This window comes from Mya arenaria, chromosome 4 (assembly GCF_026914265.1).
Source record: "Mya arenaria isolate MELC-2E11 chromosome 4, ASM2691426v1".
Taxonomy (NCBI): domain Eukaryota; kingdom Metazoa; phylum Mollusca; class Bivalvia; order Myida; family Myidae; genus Mya; species Mya arenaria.
Genome location: NC_069125.1, coordinates 78,236,310 through 78,259,206, shown reverse-complemented (window position 1 = coordinate 78,259,206; position 22,897 = coordinate 78,236,310). Strand labels below are relative to the sequence as shown.

The following is a 22,897-nucleotide window of genomic DNA, read 5'->3' as shown; positions in this document are numbered from 1 at the left end:
TTTTGGTTTAAAGATTACCGATCAAGAAATCTCTATTAACCCTCGCATCACGAGTATCATCACATAATGTAATTATTCGGGATGTGCAATAATAGCAATACATTATAACACGATGCTGGTGCGGTATCGATACGCCAAGCCGAACTATCGATACTTTTATGTAAATTAAACTAAACTAGGATATCTCGACTGGAAAAGAGCCAATGTCCAAATCTGAGGGATTGAATTGTTTCAGTTATACAGTTTTGCAGAAAAACTATGATAGGTTAAAAGGAACACTTAATAGTGGTTTGTAGTAATTAATAAATACAATAAATGGTTTCATCGTTACACTAACCGTATCAGTATTGAAGTACGACGATACACTCTGGGAATATCGTGACTTTCCGACAGAAAGCAGTTTCCGACATATCGCTTCTCCCCGAATGATTTAGAAATATTGACCATGAATTAAACTTTTATTATGGTCAGTTTTATTCTCATGACGCGATATATTCATAATTTAACTTGAAAGAAATATTGAGTCGTAAATTTTAGGGTTTAAGTTTTTGGTAAATGCTTAAAATTAAATTGTTAATAATGTTTTCTTATTATAACCTTATATTTAGTACATTTATATATTGACCAAGGTTAGGTAGAACGAAAACCAGTCTAAGGCGAACTTGTATGGACGAAGGGAAAAACAAACACGGGGCATTTATTCAAAATGCCATAAAAGTGTTCTAAACTAATATATATACACATGTAGTTTTTCCAAGAGATCATATCTGGGTGGATAAAACCGCCAACAGGAGAATCCATATATGTATTTAAAAACACACGACAAGCACCTAAAATCCGCCACGTATTCGATTTGTCGGAAACTGCTTCTCAATGCCAACAGATCAGAACGGTGTAAGTGCCTTTGGTGCCCCTATTATATACACTATATGTGACGTCAGACATATGAAACATATTTCAACAATAGCAGGTTGAGCTAAGTTATCTAAAATGTGAACATTTCTCGTCGGGATTTAAAAACGTATGGATAATTCAGTAAAAACTGTCGGAAACTGCTTCTCAACCAGTATCGGATACGCTCTGGGAATTTTGTGATACGCTCTGGGATATGTGTTAATGAATTTGTGTCCTTTAAGTCCTCTATGAATTTTAATTTGAAACAAACTTATAAACCTTTATGCCCAAACAAGGTTCAAAAAGGGTTCAAACATATTGACAGTATTTAACATGTAACCATACACTAATAAAGGTATGAAAAGCACAATAGTTAACACCGGTTTTAAAACTATATTTTGAAATAAGTAACTATAACTATGAATCTTTTTTTAAATGACATTGTGATCGTACACATTGTCGGACGAGTTTGTGTTTATCTTTTATTAAAACTGAACAAATGAAATGATCGGTACGCTACAATTTATTGTTTAAATGTATTGTTTGTTTTTTTGCATTTTCCATTAAAAACTGAAATGTAGTATCAGAAAGTTGGTACACATTCGTGATCGTGACCGTGACGTACACATTTGCTGTAGGAACTTGTGTACTAAACCAACATGTGTCCGTAATTCGCACACTTAACCGCAGGATATAAGAATGCAGTTCATAACAACCAGTAGTATTAATAAATTTATACAATAATTGATAAGTAACGTTTAAAACAGCATTTAAAATTTGCATGACGAATCCATTCCAGCGAAGTAAATTTCAACACAGCACTGTTCTTTTCAAGGTCAAAACAGACAATTTCAAATCCTTTACATTAGCAAAAATATACAACATCTCGTTTTGTTTTAAATATCGAAGACAGCACAAAGACCTATACTCGATGATGTTTGTCAAAATATTACCTTCACGACTTTAAAAGTTATCCACTCTGACATTTCAAGACACTATCCCAGCATCTAGTACAGATGTATTTTATTCTTATATAACTAATTTTAATAACAACAAACTTAAAACTACAATCCATAATGCATATTTTTTATAATCCAGCCTTTATTCAAAATCGCCTTCGTCATCATCGTCTTTATCGTGATAGTTGTCGTTGTCGGTGTCTCCAGCACGTGAGACTTTTGTAGCGGAAGAATCTTCATCATCGTCATCGCTTATCTCGCCAAAGTCGGATTTTATCCCTTGCTTTAAACCTTGGATAGTAGTCAAGTCCTTCGGTGTTAGATTCAGACTGTCTGTGATAGACACGTCCTTGTTGTTCGGCATACTTTTCACACGATCAAATATTGCTGGATGAGCGTCGATTAAAAGCAGTTCAATCAAACGGCGGTTGCAATGATCCTCGTGACTTTTGTTTCCTTTCATGCGTCTCAGGATATGGAAAACTGTGTCTCCTCGTTTCGTGACCATCAGTGGATCTGCGTTGTGTTTGTTAAGCAATATATTTACAGCGTTAACATTCCCTTTTTCGCACGCAACATGCAGAGGTGTCCGACCGTACTTGTCCAGCGCATTAACGTCCACTTCTGCAGCTAATTTGGCTACAAGTTTTATATTTCCCTTGTGAATTGCCGCATGTAATGGCGTGTATCCCTGTTTCTGAGGCATTGTTTTGTCCGCATATTGCAACAGCATTCGCATTGCAGTCTTCTTGCCTGCCATAATAGCATAGAACAACGGGGTTTGACCAAAGAAATCCTTTACGTTTGGATTTGCCTTCTCATCGATTAGCAGCTGGATCAGCTTCCTGTCGTTCTTCCAAACTGCAACATGAAACAGTGACATGCCTTTGATAAACGATTTCTTGCCATATGATGCAATCCGCAGATTGTCCTGACTTTTGTCATGCTTCAGAAGGACCCTGACTGTTTCAAAATGACCTCTGATGGCTGCCAGAAATATCGGATAATGACCACGATGGTCCTTGATCTTTACGTTTGCACCTTTGATCAGGATTTTTTGGACGATTCTATCCATTCCAAGATCAGCAGCGATATGAAGAGGCGACCTCTTAAATTTTCCACCCTTCGCGTCTAATGGCGAATTATGGTCAATGAGAAGTTGGATAATTTGGTCATGCTTATAGATAACTGCCTTGTGCAGTGCCGTCAGGTTCTTATCATTTTTCACGGACGGATCAGCGCCATGATGCAACATGCATTTCACTGCATAGGTAAAGCCCTTTCTTGCTGCAACAATCAACGGATAATTCCCATTAACGGCGTTTCCTTTGTCATTGATATCTATACCTTGGTATTCAACTATTGTATCGAGAACCTTGTTTGAATCAAACGTGCTTCCTCTTTTATGCATCGCTACATAGATTGTGTCTCCTGAAACTTTCGCTCCGTGGTTTAGAAGTAATTCCATCATACCAATATCACCGGAATGTGTTGCCAGTAGTAGTGGATCGACTTGGTTCTTTGGAAAAACTTCTTGCTCAATCAATTCTTTCGCCAACACACTGAGCCCACTGTATAGCGTGTAACCCGGTAGGTACATGACCATTTCTGTCATTTTGATCCCGTAGTCGAGGAAGTAGCCGGTCATTTTCATTACAGGAACGTTGAAAAGATCCTGATCGAGATGCTTTTCCCGGATGTACCTGATGAATATCTCCACGAAACCTTCGTCTTTAAATGCGCTGTGTTTAAGTATACCAAAGTCAATGTCACTGAGTGCATCAACGGTGTTCGAGCGGGGACCTTTACGCTGAAGCTGTTGGAATTCTTGGTGTGGTGGCTCCTTTGCCACGAGGTTGCAGTCTTTGCGACCGATCATTTTTGCAAACTTTTCACACAGAGCTTCATAATCACTCTGTTTTACTACAACACGAAGCTCGCCCTTTCCGGCTTGTGCGATTGTTACGCGTTCCATCAGGAAATCTCTCGGGCATAATTCAATGCATTCCAGGGGTTTGTGACTTCCAAGGACTACCCCAACCATGTCCCCGTTTACGTTGTGACTGAAGGTGTACTCCCCAGAACGATCGATCAATAGCAACAGGTCATTAACATGGCTTTTCAAAGATGACTTTAATGTTTCCAGAAACGAGTTAGTAACATCAATACCAAAACAGTTGGCAACATATTTCACATGGTCGGACACTTTTTTAGCATTTTGTAAATCGTGTTCTTTCATTCTCATGTCTTGTTTTGCCCATACAGCCACCAAAGCCAAGAACTTGTGGAACAGCTCTTCATCTCTGCCTTTGTATAACTCGTCAATATATGTCTTGAAGTGTATTTCTGGTTTGCTGAAAAAAGCAGGACCCAGTTTTATCAACGCTTCACTACCGACGAACAAGGTTGCACATTGCGGAAACCCAAACACAAAGTCAGCTCTTCGACCTTCTTGCAAATTCATAACTCCCTGTGCGTTTCTTACACACTCTTCATACTTTATACGGTGAGTGTTAATCATGTCTTCAGAATTGTTTTTCTTTGCCCTCGACACAAGAATGTCTTTTTTTTCGTCAAATGACATGTATATTGTTGACGACAAGAGCAAAACATATCCCACCTTGTCATCAAATATTGTGGGCTTGTCCAGTTCCTCCAAAGCCTCCTCTTTAATGTAGTGTCTGGTGGTAATTATGATTCTCAAACGTTTCTGCTTCGCAGCTCTTTCCATCTCAGGCAGATAACGTTCCCAATCAGCAAGAAGTTTCTGATTAAGTGCACCGCCTCCAAAGATATCGTCCACAATGACCGTATTAAACAGCTTTAATGACCAATCCACTTTTCTCCAGTCTAGTGCATCCTCCAGATTCAGACAGTTTTCTGGCTTTGTGCCATCTACTAGGGCCAGCCTGGCTGCCATGGCAGTTTTCCCCTCCCCAGGATGGCCAGTTAGCACGATGAAATGTTTCTCTTTTAACAAACGGATAGCGTCTTGAAAACGGGCTGTTTCCACATAGAATGGATCCTTACGGCTCTCCTCAAAGAACCAAATAGTATTCTCTGTAAAAATAGTAAATGTTTTAATAAGGTACATATTTCTGCTAAAATAAAAAAAATCGTAAGACTGGCAAGAATTATTTTATGAGTATATTTATCAAACTGACAAATCTTAATGCATTAAATACTGGTGAATTGGCACATGCGTTTAAACATATATGTTTCAATAAAGTTTTTATAAATGTACATCGTGCACCAAGTCATTTAAAGTATCATACCTCGGAGGCTTTTCATTTCGGGTGTCACAATGTCGAGAGTCTTTGTCACCAGTTCCTTTATTTCAGCTTTCAAATTGTGCATCCCACATGTCTGGCCAAGTATTACCATCGCCTGATGTGAACATAAAAGGAACTTATTACAATTTGATTTATATCACGGTGGATGAGTAGCCCTAGCGAGTCGGAAACAACAACCCAATATGACAGTACTTACGTGTACAAAATATACAATTTTACATGATATTTCTGCTTATTATTTCGTCTAATTATTAACTATAAATGATAATTAATATTGATTGTAATCCTCACATGTATTATCCAACCAATAAACATGTGATAATCACCAGGTTCGATTGTAAGCAGTACAATTTGTTTTTGAAATGAAAAGGCTTGCTCAGAAAGGAATGTTTGTATAAGGCATAACAACATTAAACGATAATTTAATTTAGGAACTAGAGGTCTATAACAAATTAAAAATTATTTTACGAATCGTGAAATATACGGTTTAATGATGGATTATATTAATATCATGTATTTTGAATCTCAAATTGGGGCAAATGTGTATTGCTTTGTTGTTGTAGGCTGTTAGGTGCAGGCCTAAAAACTTAAGTACCGAAAATCAAATCAGGTATCGTCAGATCTACTTTTTGTCATATGACATGTTGAAATAATTATTGCGCAGGAGTAACAAAATGAGAAGTATGGTGTTATGCGAACTAAATAGAGCAGACAAAAAGACCACTTCATTTAAGTAATTTTAAAGATGCAACTTAAATTTGAATTTTAAGGCAAGCCACATGATAAATATTTGTGAGAAACTTGGGGGAAGAAATAATTATAAAAAAATACGCAGAAAAAGGGAAATGTGTTTACTTAACAACGCTGCCTTTCTTTACGTTCTCGAAATAGAAAAATAATCGTTCTCATTCAATATCGGGCTTCGCTTAACTTACTTAACACTTACAATAAACTTCAAATAATGTAAATATATACAAGTACATAGGTGTATCACTTAGCTAGTTGTATTAAAAAGTATATTATATTTTTCTTAGGTAATGTTGGTGGTGTGTAAGCTTATTCATACTGGCACTCGGGCCTTGCCCATTCGGCGAGTGCTCTGATTTTGGCCAACCCAAAATATGTTTTTCGATTCGATTTTCATTGTTACTGTTGTCGCGCCTACAGCCTTTCAACGCTTTCATTATAGGGTGTTTGGGGTTTAATTTATCGACAGCTTTGGTCATTTACATGCGTTGTCAGTTCATACATGATCGACATCTGCCAGTGCAATCCTCGGTTTCACTACCAGAAATATGTTATAATGCATTACCCGTCCAGTCGCCTGTTTGTCAGCTCTCTTTTAGACTGTTACATGTATAACAAAAACTACATGCTTTTATTAGGATGTTATTCAAGGGTAAAGCATAAATATAGCATAAATCACTCAAGTCATCAGATTTAAGGCCAAAACCCTCTTTCGGAACATTTGTCACTTGTTCAAATGTTTTTGTTCTTTCTTCGAAATGTGTGATAAATGCAAGAGACACTCCATACATAGATTTGTTTGTTTACGCATTAATAACCAACTGTGCCAAAAGTTATCTTTTCATCGATATATTTCATTTGAAATTTAGTATTTTTCTTACGGCAACGAAATTCAACATATCCGACAATACACACTATTGACAACCACGTGTGCTAGTTAATATTACAGGTATTATCGCATCGTTGGTTGATGTAAAATCTAAAATGAAAAAAAAAACACCAATACAAATATCGTTACAATGACAGTGCACATGGAAACTATAGTTTGTGCCTAGTAAGTGGGGAAAATAATATGCATTTGGCGTAGTCTAAAATCCTCTATATTTAATAAATGTTTTCATGGAGTGTATATTTGTCAATTATCATCCAATTAGGGAAAATGATGTCGAGAACTTAAGACATGGCTAGTACAGTGAATCCTTTTTCAGACGTAGAGCATTTGCATAAAAATAATTCAACAACGTCGTCGTGATGATTGTGTCACAATACTTTTCTGCTAATTACTTAATTGCGGTACAAAGTAATATTAAAGCACAGTTAATAGTGATAAATAAAAAAGTAAAACCACAACACGTGGTACGTTCAATAACTTGTAATCTTTAACTGAGAATTCCAAATATCAACACTGTGATTAGAATGGTTGTAGAGCGCACGTCGACACGACTATCGCCAGAACATAGAAAGGATATATTTCATGCAGTATCTGCGATAAAAAGTACAGTACCATTTCGAAATTAAACGAGAAAGACGTTCGTCAAATGCTTTGACAAAGAGAAACTTGACTAACAACTAAAGAAACTCGGTTCAGATATTTGCTATTTGAGGTTTACCAGCCAAATTATTAAAATAGTGTTGTTTAAACCCTGCTATTGCCTGTGTGCTTTCTTCTTTACTACCAGTTTCCTAATGTGTTAAACCCAAGTACCACAGTTAAGTTGAAGTCTTCAGACCTGGACATGTCTATACTCGTTAAACTGATACTTCATTGTTTCAAACTTAGGTTATTTATAACAGAAACCGGTCAAACCCTTACCGTCCCTGTGAAAAAGCATTGTTTACGTCTAACTTCGGCTACTATATCCGGTGTACGTTGATTCACTGTGTATATTTGCACAGCCAATGTTCCGTTGTTAATTTGTGACAATAGGGGAAATAAAGAGTAACTCCGAAATTGTTTCATTTATAAATTTCAAATTAGATAAAATTTACGTTTCGTAAAATACATAAGTATCTGAAATAATGAAAGCTACCGTATGCTCGCTTTAGCATTATGTATGTATACATTAACATACGAGCAATTTATATCAAAAAAGAAGAATAAAAACTACCAAAATTAAAACACACACCAAAACAAAATCTGTCACAGGAAAGTAGAAAATGCCGACAAGGCATTGTCAGACAGTAGCCATGTGTTTTAATATACTACAAATCAGAATGTATCCCCATTCATTAAACAATTGGTATAAAACCCCATTCTTTAAATGTGACCTTGCCCTTTGAACTGAAACCATTTAGGAAATGTTTGACACAAAATTACTTTAAAAGTTATGGGGAAAAAGTAAATGAATTTAAACAATTTGTGAAATACCATGACTAGTTACAGAGCTATGGGGGAGACATCAACATTATCTATGAAATGCACATTCGGCTCTATTGACCTCCAAGTTTCACCTTTGCGATGACAGCAATGCACGTTTCCTGGCGCTCGACAATCGTGTGACGTTTGATTGAAAGCACATGATAAGTAGAAATTATCACTTGTATAAAACTATTTCTGTGGGATCCGGATTTTGAATACTGACATCTAAGTGTGACAAAGTCTAGAGGTGAACGCACACATTTCATACGCAACACACCTTCTTTTAATGGCTTAAGATTGTCCCTATAGTTTTCCCTGCATTACAAATGTGTGAATTTAGATTAAATTCCTATTGATAGTATATTATATTTGTTAAGATAGTTAGTATTTAACTTTTGTGGAACATAATTGTTACCTCCAAATGTTACTTTCAATCCAACCTTTTATGCGAAACACATCTTACCATGGTGCTTTATTTTAGTTTGGTTTACTATTGTTTTATTGAATTTCCATTAAAGTTAAAAAGTTATGGTCGTGACACCAAGTTACGCTATGGAATCCAAATAGTAAAACATTGACCAAGTGTAACCTTAACCTATTAAGCACACATTCTATACGAGACATACTTCCCGCTGTTCTTTGAAGTTTGATTGAATTTCATACATAGTTATATGAACACGAATTAGTCCTATGAAAAATATGAATCATTGACCCAATAGTGTTACATTGCCCTTTGCCACAACTGCACTTAACGGACAGTGTCATACTTTGGGCTCCCTTCGGAGGCCCCAAAACAAGAAAAATATCCAACAAGATTACAGACTGCCAAATAATGTAATGCAATAATAGCAATGGAACTTACATTTTCCAACAGACGCCAGTTGTCTTCGAACTCCCTTTGGTCCAAATAAGCAACATGCTTATGCTGCATCTAAAATTTTAGATTGTGTAGATAATATCCTTTTGTTTAAATGGTTCGTTTACATTATTTTATTTTAGCTCGATAGCTTATTACAGTATGTGTATACCACGTGATAAATTGCGTCATAAATGTTACGTCGGAAAGCAGTATTTTGCTTTGAATGAAGACTTTAAACAAAGATATTCACTTTACTATTTCTTCACCATTTAATGAAACATAGCGCAGTCTACTCCGCTAGTCCCGCCTTCTTGATTTAACCAAAGTTTGATTGAGAGTTTAGTTTTTTCACTTCGACAAACCTTTTCGCAGAACCGCTGCCTGATAGAGCACTGTTAAACCATTATTTTGGAAACAGGTTTGTCGAAATGCTTGAAGAAACTAATCACCTAATCAAACTCCGGTAATAAAGCGAAGGCGGGGCCTTTTAATCCGCATAGACTGCCATTTTTTCATTTAAAATGGAATAGAAAAAGAAAAAAGCTATCTTTAAACAAAGTTTTCATTTCAAAATATTGCCTTCCGAAATAGCATATATGACGTAATTTATCACGTGGTATACATACACTGTGCATCGATTCCAATTTCCCCAAGCATTTAAGCCGTATTTTGTAATGAATATATAATCGATGATTCCGCAAGAACACACAATATATAACAATAGTGTCTATTATGTTTGCTAAAATAATAAAAATTTCGGTAAAAACTAAAACATATATTATTTTTCCAATCAAATGATGAAGTTGAACATCATCATTTTCACTAGAAAGGATGTACTTATTTAAATGTAATCACACGCATGTATTTAGTCCAAATGCTACCTTGTTTCGGAGATTCCTTATCCGCACGATGCTTGCAATGACAGGAGGCATGGTGTTCGTTATGTTGGTGTTGTCGTTCTCCTTCCATATGGGATCGTTTGACTTCAACTTGCTCAAGTTGCAGATGTTTCTGAGTAGAAGAATCAGCAGACTGACGTCAAACTTTTTCGAGTCTGGATTAGGATTGAGCAGATTGTATTGGTCGTTTGAAAGTATACCATTATTTTTCAAATTTTCAATCTCGCCTTTGTGTTTTCTAAGTTCATGGAGTAAATTGTTTGGGGTGATAATGGAGTCGAACATGGTCCTGAGTACGTCGCCAGCCTTCATGAGGAGAAGGTGGAGACGCAGATAGTACTGCTCATTTTGGGTCCCGTCTATTGATCCCGGCGTCACTGCAGCTAACATCCTGAAGCATAGCAAACTTGCCTTTGTAACCCAGTCATGATGAAATATAACAAGACAAAACTACTCTACATTCAACTCAACAATAAACTCTTTCACCAAGTAAACGGTATCCTGGAGTCTAGGGATAAACGAGTCCAGTTAATATAACATTGGTTTTGGTTACTACAGAAATATCAGCAAAAACGGGACAGTTCATTTATTGGAAGGGTTTTAAAACTATCGAAATAAGACCCAGTGGATCCCGGGGATTTAGACAAACTGCAAATCCTGCTGCGGTATCTATACAACACAAACTTCATAATGGCAACACAATTCATTATCGATCTTATCATATTTAATCAATCCTGTTGAAAAGAGAAATTTGTAATGAAATGCTGCACTTCAAATGAAGCTTTACCTGTCTTTTAGTATACTTTATATTTGTGACGTATTCCATTGTTCTTAATACCAAATGAAGATGTCACTGAGGTTTGCGCATAGAAAAGGAAATTGTTCATTGCTGTATGCCCCTGAGAGAGTAGAAAAAATACAGCTTAAACTTATTTTTTTTCGTATTAAGCGAATAAGGCATTTTGCACTTGTTATTTATCCGTTGAAATTTTATTAAAAAGATGATTACTCGGAAAATTTACCAAATTAATCATTTACATGTACATTTAATATGTGTACAAGCACAAAACCATTTTGATTTGCTTAAGAGATTCGCATGATTAGTATCTTTTCTATTGGTTTGACAGTGTCCAATAAGTTGGCAAAAGCGCCATGAAATTCATGATTTGGACGTCGTTGTTTAAGAAGTAAGTGAATCGCCCCGAACCTGTCCATTATGTCAGCGTGCCTCGGACTGCTCCTTCTCGACAAAATGGACAGTTTTCGCCCTTTCAGCCTTACTCAAAGTTTTCTTTGCATTTAACGACGTTTTAGGAATCATTTCCTACTTATTACCTATAGAAAGTAACGTATTCTGTTTCACCGTAAAATGTCTTGACTTTTGTGAGACAAACAGCGAAACCAACCTTTTACAAGTATTTCAAGAACACTCCAACTTCCTATCTAGACGATCAACGCTATCGATTTAAAAGTTTTGGAAAAATCAACTTTTTACCGGACGAAAGGACACAACCTCGGCAGAATAAAGTGTTAAATGAATCACAATGAACTACCCTTGACCAAACATCATTGACACGAATGATTCCACTTCATTATGTATCGTTTACGCGTTTTTTTTACCAGGTTTTTACCGAACACCATGTTATTAGAATGGGGATGTCTTTTTATTTTTTGGCTTGGAACGAGCAATTTTTTTCTGCAAAAATCCATGGAAACCAGTTATATAAGACTGCTGAAAAAAATAAATCGCAGATTTTAATATATAAGTTTAAAAATTGATGTCTATGCATTTTTCTTAAACCGTTAATAACAGTTTAAGCCTTAAAACACTTTTGTCAGCAATCTTATATCATTGGTTTGCAGATATTTACCCAATAAAGTTGCTCCTTTCAAAACAAAAATAAAAAAGTTGTAAAAATGGTATATCTGTGAGAGTGCAGCTTTAAAGAGCAAATCTTGGTGAGGAACCGCGGGGAATAGATAATTTTAGATAAAAACAATAGTTTACACTTAATTCCTCCTTCTGTTCTCTTTTCTGGGAAAACATAGTCAACAAACCTATCAACCGACCGACCCACACTCCATCTACCTGGGTCGAGGCAAGGTAAACATAGACTATTTAAAGTCTAGCTAAACCATTATGCATCTATATATAATTCTTATCTTAGTCTACATTTCCCAATGAAATGGAAAAAAAAAACACCTGTCATTCTCGGAAATTTCGCTTATATTTAAATATTTCTTTTAGTAAAATGCGTAACAACATTCATATGATTATTTTCAGTCTAAAGTCTGTCGTTACATGTTTATGTATTTTAAGTTTCACTCATGTCTAAACATTCCTTTTTTAAAAAATGTATTTCCCTCATATTTGAACATTTCTTTTTGTTAAATGTATACTGAAGTTTGTTGTTACATATATATGTATTTTAATTTCATTACTTTAATGTTTAATATTCTCGTTTTTTTTGTGATTACCTAGATTCATTAAGGTAAGATTGCTATGTTTTTATCAATGACAGTTTTTAACATCCTTAATAAAGTCTGGATAAGAAGGTGCTAGTATGTTTTTTTTTTACATGAATACTATGGAACGCCGGAATTCACCATTCCGGAGATCATACTTCATTGTCTATCGTTCAGTGTCTCTTGTTCAGTGTCACTCGATCAGTTACGTTCAGTGGCATTCGTTCAATGACTCTCATTCAGTGTCTCTTGTTCAGTGACTCTCATTCAGGGACTCTCGTTCAGTGTAATTCGTTCAGTGACTTTAGTTCAGTCACTCTAGATCAGTGTCGCTCGTTCAACGACTCTCGTTCAGAAACTCTAGTTCAGTGTCTCTCGGTCAGTGTATCTCGTTCAATGTCCCTAGCTGAGTGTCTCTCGTTTAGTGTCATTCGTTCAGTAAGTCTGGTTCAATGTCTCTCGTTCAGTACCTTTAGGTCAGTGTCAATCGTTCGATGACTCTTGTTCAGTGTCTCTCGTTAAGTGTTTAGTATTCTTAATTTAGTTACGTTCAGTATCATCCGTCCAATGACTCTCGTTTACTGTCTCTCATGTTCAGTTTCTCTCACTCAGTTACTTTTCATTCTCTCGTTCTGTAATTCTAGTTCAGCGTCTCTCTTTCACCTACTATTGTTCAGTGTCTCTCGTTCAATAACTTCGTTCTGTGTCCTGCGTTCTGTGTTTCTCGTTCAGTGTTTCTCGTTCAGTGTCTCTCGCTGAGTCTCTCTCGTTCAGTCTCTCGCGTTAAGTGTCTCTTGTTCAGTGTCTATTGGTCAGTGCCTCTGGTTCAGTGTATCTCGTTCAGTGTATCTCGTTCAGTGTCTCTCGTTCAGTATCTCTCTTTCAGTGTCTTTCGGTCAGTGTCACTCATTCAGTGCCACTCGTTCAGTGTCTCTCGTTCAGTGTCTCTCGTCCAATGTCTCTCGTCGAGTGTCTCTCGACCAGTGTCTCTCGTTCAGTGTCACTCGTTCAGTGTCTCTCGTTCAGTGTCTCTCGTCGAGTGTCTCTCGTCGAATGTCTCTCGACCAGTGCCTCTCGTTCAGTGTCACTTGTTCAGTGTCTCTCGTCCAGTGTCTCTCGCGCACTGTCTCTAGTCCAGTGTCTCTGGTTCAGTGTCTCTCGTCCAGTGTCTCTCTTTCAGTGTCTCTCTTTCAGTGTCTCTCGTTCAGTGTCTCTCGTCCAATGTATCTCGTTCAGTGCCTCTTGTTCAGTGTTTCTCGTTCCGTGTCACTCTTTCAGTGTCACTTGTTCAATGTCTCTCGTTCAATGCCTTTCGTCAGTGTCTTGCGTCCAGTGTCTTCTGTTCAGTAACTCTAGTTAAGTACCTCTAGATCACTGTCACTCGTTCAAATACTCTTGTTCAGTATCTCTCGTTAAGTGTCTCTCGTCCAGTGACTCTCGTTCAGTGTATCTCGTTCAGTGTATCTCGTTCAGTGTCTCTCGTCCAGTGTCTCTCGTCCAGCGTCTTTCGTCCAGTGTCTATCGTCCAGTGTCTCACGTCCAGTTACTCTTGTCCAGTGTCTCTCGTTCAGTATCTCTCGTCCAGTTCCTCTCACCCAGTGTCTCTCGTTCAGTGTCCCTCGTCTTAGTGTCTCTCGTCTAGTGTCTCTCGTCCAGTGTCTCTCGTCCAGTGTCTCTCGTCCAGTGTCTCTTGTTCAGTGTCTCTCATCCAATGTCTCTCGTCCAATGCCTCTCGTCCAGTGTTTCTCGTCCAATGTCTCTCGTCCAGTGTCTCTCGTCCAGTGTCTCTCGTTCAGTGTCTTTTGTTCAGTGTCTCTCGTCCAATGTCTCTCGTCCAGTATCTCTCTTTCAGTGTCTCTTTAACAGTGTCTCTTTAACAGTGTCTCTCTGTCAGTGTCTCGCTTTCAGTGTATCTCTTCCAGTGTCTCTCGTCCAGTGTCTCTCTTTCAGTGTCTCTCGGTCAGTGTCACTCATTCAGTGTCACTCGTTCAGTGTCTCTCGTTCAGTGCCTCTCGTTCAGTGTCTCCCGTCGAGTGTCTCCCGTCGAGTGTCTCTCGACCAGACCAGTGTCTCTCGTTCAGTGTCACTTGTTCAGTGTCTCTCGTACAGTGTCTCTCGCGCACTGTCTCTAGTCCAGTGTCTCTGTTTCAGTGTCTCTCGTCCAGTGTCTATCGTATAGTGTCTCTCTTTCAGTTTCTCTCTTTCAGTGTCTCTTGTTCAGTGTTTCTCGTCCAATGTCTCTCGTTCAGTGTCGCTCGTTCAGTGTTTCTCGTTCCCTGTCACTCTTTCAGTGTGTCTCATTCAATGTGTCTCGTTCAATGACTCTCTTTCAATGCCTTTCGTCAGTGTCTTGCCTCCAGTGTCTTCTGTTCAGTAACTCTAGTTAAGTACCTTTAAATCACTGTCACTCGTTCAAAGACTCTTGTTCAGGATCTCTCGTTAAGTGTCTCCCGTCCAGTGACTCTCGTTAAGTGTATCTCGTTCAGTGTCTCTCGTCCAGTGTCTCTCGTCGTGTGTCTTTTGTCCATGGTCTCACGTCCAGTGTCTCTCGTCTAGTGTCTCTCGTTCAGTATTTCTCGTCCAGTGTCTCTCGTCCAGTGTCTCTCGTTCAGTGTCTCTCGTCCAGTGTCTCTCGTCCAGTGTTTCTCGTCCTGTGTCTCTTGACCAGTGCCTCTCGTCCAGTGTCTCTCGTTCAGTGTCTCTCATCCAATGTCTCTCGGTCAGTGTCTCTCGTTTTGTGTCTCTCGTCCAGTGTCTTTCGTCCAGTGCCTCTCGTTCAGTGTCTTTCGTTAAGTGTCTCTCTTTCAGTGTCTCTCGTCCAGTATCTCTCTTTCAGTGTCTCTTTAACAGTGTCTCTCGTCCAGTGTCTCTTGTCCAGTGTCTCTCGTTCAGTATCTCTCGTCCAGTGTCTCTCGTTCAGTGTCTCTCGTTCAGTGTCTCTCGTCGAGTGTCTCTCGTCGAGTGTCTCTCGTACAGTGTCACTCGTTCAGTGTCTCTCGTCCAGTGTCTCTCGCGCACTGTCTCTCGTCCAATGTTTCTGGTTCAGTGTCTCTCGTCCAGTGCCTCTCGTCCAGTGTCTCTCGTTCAGTGTCTCTCATCCAATGTCTCTCGGTCAGTGTCTCTCGTCCAGTGTCTTTCGTCCAGTGCCTCTCGTTCAGTGTCTTTCGTTAAATGTCTCTCGTTCAGTGTCTCTCGTCCAGTATCTCTCTTCAGTGTCTCTTTAACAGTGTCTCTCGTCCAGTGTCTCTTGTCCAGTGTCTCTCGTTCAGTATCTCTCGTCCAGTGTCTTTCGTTCAGTGTCTCTCGTTCAGTGTCTCCCGTTCAGTGTCTCTCGTCCAGTGTCTCTCGTCAAATGTCTCTCGTCCAATGTCTTTCGTTCAGTGTTTTTCGTTTCGTGTCTCTCGTCTAGTGTCTCTCAATCAGTGTCACTTGTTCAGTGTCTCTCGTACAGTGTCTCTCGCGCACTGTCTCTAGTCCAGTGTCTCTGTTTCAGTGTTTCTCGTCCAGTGTCTATCGTCCAGTGTCTCTCTTTCAGTTTCTCTCTTTCAGTGTCTCTTGTTCAGTGTCTCTCGTCCAATGTCTCTCGTTCAGTGTCTCTCGTTCAGTGTTTCTTGTTCCCTGTCACTCTTTCAGTGTGTCTCATTCAATGTGTCTCGTTCAATGACTCTCTTTCAATGCCTTTCGTCAGTGTCTTGCCTCCAGTGTCTTGTGGTTCAGTGTCTCTCGTCCAGTGTCACACGTCCTGTGTATCTCTTTCAGTGTCTCTCTTTCAGTATCTCTCTTTCAGTGTCTCTCTTTCAGTGTCTCTCTTTCAGTGTCTCTCGTTCAGTGTCTCTCGTTCAGTGTCTCTCGTCCTTGTCTCTCGTCCAATGTCTCTCGTTCAGTGTCCTTCGTTCAGTGTTTCTCGTTCCCTGTCACTCTTTCAGTGTCTCTCGTTCAATGTCTCTCGTTCAATGACTCTCTTTCAATGCCTTTCGTCAGTGTCTTGCCTCCAGTGTCTTCTGTTCAGTAACTCTAGTTAAGTACCTTTAAATCACTGTCACTCGTTCAAAGACTCTTGTTCAGGATCTCTCGTTAAGTGTCTCCCGTCCAGTGACTCTCGTTAAGTGTATCTCGTTCAGTGTCTCTCGTCCAGTGTCTCTCGTCCAGTGTCTTTTGTCCATGGTCTCACGTCCAGTGTCTCTCGTCTAGTGTCTCTCGTTCAGTATTTCTCGTCCAGTGTCTCTCGCCCAGTGTCTCTCGTTCAGTGTCTCTCGTCCAGCGTCTCTCGTCCAGTGTTTCTCGTCCAGTGTCTCTTGACCAGTGCCTCTCGTCCAGTGTCTCTCGTTCAGTGTCTCTCATCCAATGTCTCTCGGTCAGTGTCTCTCGTTTTGTGTCTCTCGTCCAGTGTCTTTCGTCCAGTGCCTCTCGTTAAGTGTCTCTCGTTCAGTGTCTCTCGTCCAGTATCTCTCTTTCAGTGTCTCTTTAACAGTGTCTCTCGTCCAGTGTCTCTTGTCCAGTGTCTCTCGTTCAGTATATCTCGTCCAGTGTCTCTCGTTCAGTGTCTCTCGTTCAGTGTCTCTCGTCGAGTGTCTCTCGTCCAGTGTCTTTTGTCCATGGTCTCACGTCCAGTGTCTCTCGTCTAGTGTCTCTCGTCTAGTGTCTCTCGTTCAGTATTTCTCGTCCAGTGTCTCTCGTCCAGTGTCTCTCGTTCAGTGTCTCTCGTCCAGTGTTTCTCGTCCTGTGTCTCTTGACCAGTGCCTCTCGTCCAGTGTCTCTCGTTCAGTGTCTCTCATCCAATGTCTCTCGGTCAGTGTCTCTCGTTTTGTGTCTCTCGTCCAGTGTCTTTCGTCCAGTGCCTCTCGTTCAGTGTCTTTCGTTAAGTGTCTTTCTTTCAGTGTCTCTCGTCCAGTATCTCTCTTTCAGTGTCTCTTTAACAGTGTCTCTCGTCCAGCGTCTCTCGTCCAGTGTTTCTCGTCCAGTGTCTCTTGACCAGTGCCTCTCGTCCAGTGTCTCTCGTTCAGTGTCTCTCATCCAATGTCTCTCGGTCAGTGTCTCTCGTTTTGTGTCTCTCGTCCAGTGTCTTTCGTCCAGTGCCTCTCGTTAAGTGTCTCTCGTTCAGTGTCTCTCGTCCAGTATCTCTCTTTCAGTGTCTCTTTAACAGTGTCTCTCGTCCAGTGTCTCTTGTCCAGTGTCTCTCGTTCAGTATCTCTCGTCCAGTGTCTCTCGTTCAGTGTCTCTCGTTCAGTGTCTCTCGTCGAGTGTCTCTCGTCGAGTGTCTTTCGTACAGTGTCACTCGTTCAGTGTCTCTCGTCCAGTGTCTCTCGCGCACTGTCTCTCGTCCAATGTTTCTGGTTCAGTGTCTCTCGTCCAGTGCCTCTCGTCCAGTGTCTCTCGTTCAGTGTCTCTCATCCAATGTCTCTCGCTCAGTGTCTCTCGTTTTGTGTCTCTCGTCCAGTGTCTTTCGTCCAGTGCCTCTCGTTCAGTGTATTTCGTTAAGTGTCTCTCGTTCAGTGTCTCTCGTCCAGTATCTCTCTTTCAGTGTCTCTTTAACAGTGTCTCTCGTCCAGTGTCTCTCGTTCAGTATCTCTCGTCCAGTGTCTCTGGTTCAGTGTCTCTCGTCCAGTGTCACACGTCCTGTGTATCTCTTTCAATGTCTCTCGTCCAATGTCTTTCGTTCAGTGTTTTTCGTTTCGTGTCTCTCGTCTAGTGTCTCTCGTTCAATGTCACTCGTTCAGTGTCTCTCGTTCAATGTCTCTCGTTCAATTACTCTCGTTAAGTGTCTCTCGTTAAGTGTCTTGCGTCCAGTGTCTTCTGTTCAGTTCCTCTAGTTAAGTACCTCTAGATCACTGTCACTCGTTAAAAACCTCTTGTTAAGTATCTCTCGTTAAGTGTCTCTCGTCCAGTGTCTCTCGTTCAGTGTCTCTCGTCCAGTGTCTCTCGTCCAGTGTTTGTCGTCCAGTGTCTCTCGTCCAGTGTCTCTCGTCCAGTGTCTCTCATCCAATATCTCTCGTCCAATGTCTCTCGTCCAGTGTTTTAATCGTCCAAAGTCTCTCGTCCAGTGTCTCTCGTTAAGTGTCTCTCGTTCAGTGTTTTTCGTCCAGTGTTTCTCGTTCAGTGTCTCTCGTCTAATGTCTCTCGTCCAGTATCTCTCTTTCAGTGTCTCTTTAACAGTGTATCTCGTCCGGTGTCTCTCTGTCAGTGTCTCTCTTTCAGTGTCTCTCGTTCAGTGTATCTCTTCCAGTGTCTCATGGCAGTGTCACTTGTTCAGCGTCACTTGTTCGGTGTCACTTGTTCAGTTTCACTTGCTCAGTGTATCTCGTCCAGTATCTCTCCTCCAGTATCTCTCGTCCAGTGTCTCTCGTCCAGTGTCTCGCGTTTAGTGTTTCTTGTTAAATGTCTACCGTTCAGTGTCTCTTGTTCAGTGTATCTCGTTCAGTGTTTTTCTTTCAGTGTCTCTCGGTCAGTGTCACTCATTCAGTGTCTCTCGTTCAGTGCCTCTCGTTCAGTGTCACTCATTCAGTGTCACTCATTCAGTGTCTCTCGTGCAGTGTCACTCGTTCAGTGTCTCTCGTTCAGTGCTTCTCGTCCAGTGTCTCTCGTCCAGTGTCTCGCGTTTAGTGTTTCTTGTTTAATGTCTACCGTTCAGTGTCTCTTATTCAGTGTATCTCGTTCAGTGTTTCTCTTTCAGTGTCTCTCGGTCAGTGTCACTAATTCAGTGTCACTCGTTCAGTGCCTCTCGTCACTCATTCAGTGTCACTCATTCAGTGTCTCTCGTGCAGTGTCACTCATTCAGTGTCACTCGTTCAGTGTCTCTCGTTCAGTGCCTCTCGTTCAGTGTCACTCATTCAGTGTCACTCATTCAGTGTCTCTCGTGCAGTGTCACTCATTCAGTGTCACTCGTTCAATGTTTCTCGTTCAGTGTCACTCATTCAGTGTCACTCATTCAGTGTCTCTCGTTCAGTGTCACTCATTCAGTGTCTCTCGTCGAGTGTCTCTGGTTCAGTGTCTCTCGTCCAGTGTCACACGTCCTGTGTATCTCTTTCAGTGTCTCTCTTTCAGTATCTCTCTTTCAGTGTCTCTCTTTCAGTGTCTCTCTTTCAGTGTCTCTCGTTCAGTGTCTCTCGTTCAGTGTCTCTCGTCCTTGTCTCTCGTCCAATGTCTCTCGTTCAGTGTCCTTCGTTCAGTGTTTCTCGTTCCCTGTCACTCTTTCAGTGTCTTTCGTTCAATGTCTCTCGTTCAATGACTCTCGTTCAATGCCTTTCGTCAGTGTCTTGCCTCCAGTGTCTTCTGTTCAGTAACTCTAGTTAAGTACCTTTAAATCACTGTCACTCGTTCAAAGACTCTTGTTCAGTATCTCTCGTTAAGTGTCTCTCGTCGAGTATCTCTTGTTCAGTGTCTCTGGTCTAGTGTCTCTCGTTTTGTGTCTCTCATCCAGTGTCTCTCGTTCAGTGTCTCTCGCCCAGTGTCTATTGTTGATTGTCTCTTATACAGTGTCTCTCGTTCAGTGTCTCTTGTTCAGTGGCGTTCGTTCAGTGTCTCTCGTTCAGTGTCTCTTGTTCAGTGGCGTTCGTTCAGTGTCTCTCGTTCAGTGTCTCTTGTTCAGTGTCTCTCGTCCAGTCTCTCGTTCAGTGTCTCTTGTTCAGTGTCTCTCGTTTAGTGTCTCTTGTTCAGTGTCCCTCCTCCAGTGTCTGTCGTTCAGTGCCCCTTAATCAATTTATCTCGCTTAGTGTCTTGTAAAGAGGCTCGCGTGCAGTTGTCTCGTTCTGTCCGTCTCGTTTCGTGTTTCTTGTTAGGCCCTAGCATTGCGCCTTTAAACAATTTTTGACCAATGAGCTTGTCTCTGTGCTTTTCATTTTATTGTTAAGACCCTGATACTTTTGTGAATCTTTATTATTACTTTCGCAAGAAAATAAGGTTTATGAAATATCACTTAAACAAAGAGCAGACAATCTTTGTGTATCGGAATTTTTGAAAGCTTTCGAAACCGTGCCTCACGATGTGTTTAAAATCTAACAAAATCTGCCACATCAGTCTATGCTGATAAAACGATAAAATACATAAGCCATCCTATGCTCTTTGGTGAATACAAACCAAATAATATCTATAAGAGAAAGATTAAATGCTCATTGGAGAATACAAACCAATTTGTATCTATAAGAAAAACCAAACGTTTCATTCACCGAAGCGAAGCAACGTCTTTGTCAGCTGTTATACATGTATAGGCGCTGCTGCTGCCCGCGCACATTATGTATAGACACATTCGAAGCGAACATTATAGCCAGCACCATCACCATCATCAACAACAACAGCTGCAGCAGCAACAAAAACAGCAGCAAAAGCTGCAGCAGCAGCAGCCAAAACAACAGCAGTATCGGCTCCACCGGCAAAACAAAGAATCCTAGGGAAATTCTTACTTTTTGCACAAACTATCAAAATAGGTTAATCTAACGAAAAAATGTGCCGTCGATACGGAATAATTTTGTGTTATTTGTAAGATAATACTACATGTATATAGTAGAAATAAATATGATTTATCTTTATTTATGTTCAATTTCAATGTCACTTGAGAGTATCGTTATTAAACGAAACCAGATTGATGATAAACACAGCATTAGAGAGTAAATAAATATTTCTAGGGAATACTAAGATGTCTGCTGAGGTGTTGGAATAAAAAGACAGTAAAACAAACCTTATAAAAGTATCTCAGCGACACTCCAACTTCCTCAATGTCAAGGCGATATCGATTTGGGTTTTTCGGAAAATTCAACTTTCGTTTTAATGACAAAAGGAGACAACTCAAAAAGAGTCAAGTCTTAACTAAGCCACAATGTAGTCCCATTATGGCATACGAACGGTGCGCACGTATGTGTTATTGTGTATTTTTTCGGATGGCTACGACAAAGTAATAAGAACACCAACAGTTTTGGTTACATGTCTATTGCCTCAGTTCCGACAGCAGAGAAGTAACGCAATTCAACTCTCTGACTGTGGTAGTACTCCAAAGTAGTGTTGCTATGTAACTAGATAATGACACCATCTCTCACTCCATGAATGTATTAAATGAAACAAATTAACACAATATTTACCTCAATATCACTTTAAAACTTTTTTTTTGACTTCATGTTTAGACCACGATTTTAACGCACTTTTCTAATGACCATTCTTGTGGTTTCGTCGGACTTTGTAGTGCATAAGATTTTTTTCAGGTTGAGTCTTACTTTTTAAATAATGACTGATAAGTAGTATAATGTAAATTTCTACCTCGGAACAATAATAAGTTAGCGGAGCATTACCGTGCGATCACTGTCATGAAGATTAATTACAAAGATTTTCTCTTATATACACGCTAGTCATTGAACCCAATCCTTGATAACATGGTTCGATATAGTAACTTCACCAACTGCCCTCGTAATTGAAATCATACATTTCAATAACTTAGGTTGTAGGTTCAGTAACCATTACTATTACATCACACCATCCCGCAACGTTTTAAGAAAGTGAAATGCTACCCGCTCTTCATCGGAATAAAACACGCACTGTTTTGTGCAAAAGCTAGGTTAATTTCATTGCAAATGAACGTTTCATTTTTCCATTACGGAATGCATGATCACTGAAAAAAATACTAATCGAATGGAAATAAAGCAGCGATAATGATTTTTAAATAAAATACCATGGGATTGAAACTTAAACATATATATATATATATATATATATATATATATACTACCGGCTATTTTCATCCTGACACTTAGCATTATCTGTTGAAGGGTCATATCTTAGTAGGACTTATTTAGGTTCTTTTGTGTATATTTAAATACAACTGAAGTCCTCGCTTATCAGTTCAGCGAAGCGAAATTTCGGCAGAGGAAATGTTTCGCCACTCGCAGCAGATTCTAAATATGATTTGTTAAGCGTGTTTTTGTCGTTCTTGTTGTTTCTTAATATAGCGAAAAAGTTACCAACAGTAAATTTCGGTCCCGCGACTCTGGCCCACTTTAATGGGGGACACCGGGGCAAAACTTCGCCTAGGGCACAAAATCCGCCTTTACAAGATCAGAAAGTGTTTAAGGTTTCTGAAAATCAAACGTTTTGGCCCTAACCTCGGCCCCCACCCTGATATTTTGATTAGTTAAAACATAAATGATAACTCTACCTATCAGTTTTTGAGACTGCTGCCTAAAACACGTGCCAATACCGATATAATCCGGTCACCGCAATGACTAGAAACCGTTGCCGTGATAAAACGAGGAGTAATTCCTTAAAAAAAAACTATTAAACATTATAATACCCTATTAAAAGTATTTTGGTGAATGTTTTCCTTGCATAAAAACTACTATAACCATACATGCGATTATATATTATATGCGAGTATAATGTTAAAATGAGTGATAACTATTTCAGCTTTTTATCATGATGTGTTTGTGTGACAAGATCGTAAA

At 39.7% G+C, this 22,897-nt stretch overlaps 1 protein-coding gene across 1 annotated transcript; it reads right to left on the bottom strand.

The window, feature by feature from the left end:
- Positions 1-1,273: 1,273 nt before the first annotated feature.
- On the bottom strand, positions 1,274-21,208 carry LOC128229763 (uncharacterized). The gene is made up of 5 exons (XM_052941581.1): positions 21,148-21,208; positions 9,993-10,401; positions 9,115-9,183; positions 5,129-5,240; positions 1,274-4,913 (listed from the first exon to the last, which is right to left on the bottom strand). The coding sequence occupies exons 2-5, from the start codon at positions 10,398-10,400 to the stop codon at positions 1,996-1,998; spliced, it is 3,507 nt and encodes a 1,168-aa protein (XP_052797541.1). The 5' UTR covers position 10,401; positions 21,148-21,208; the 3' UTR covers positions 1,274-1,995.
- Between the last annotated feature and the right edge of the window lie 1,689 nt (positions 21,209-22,897).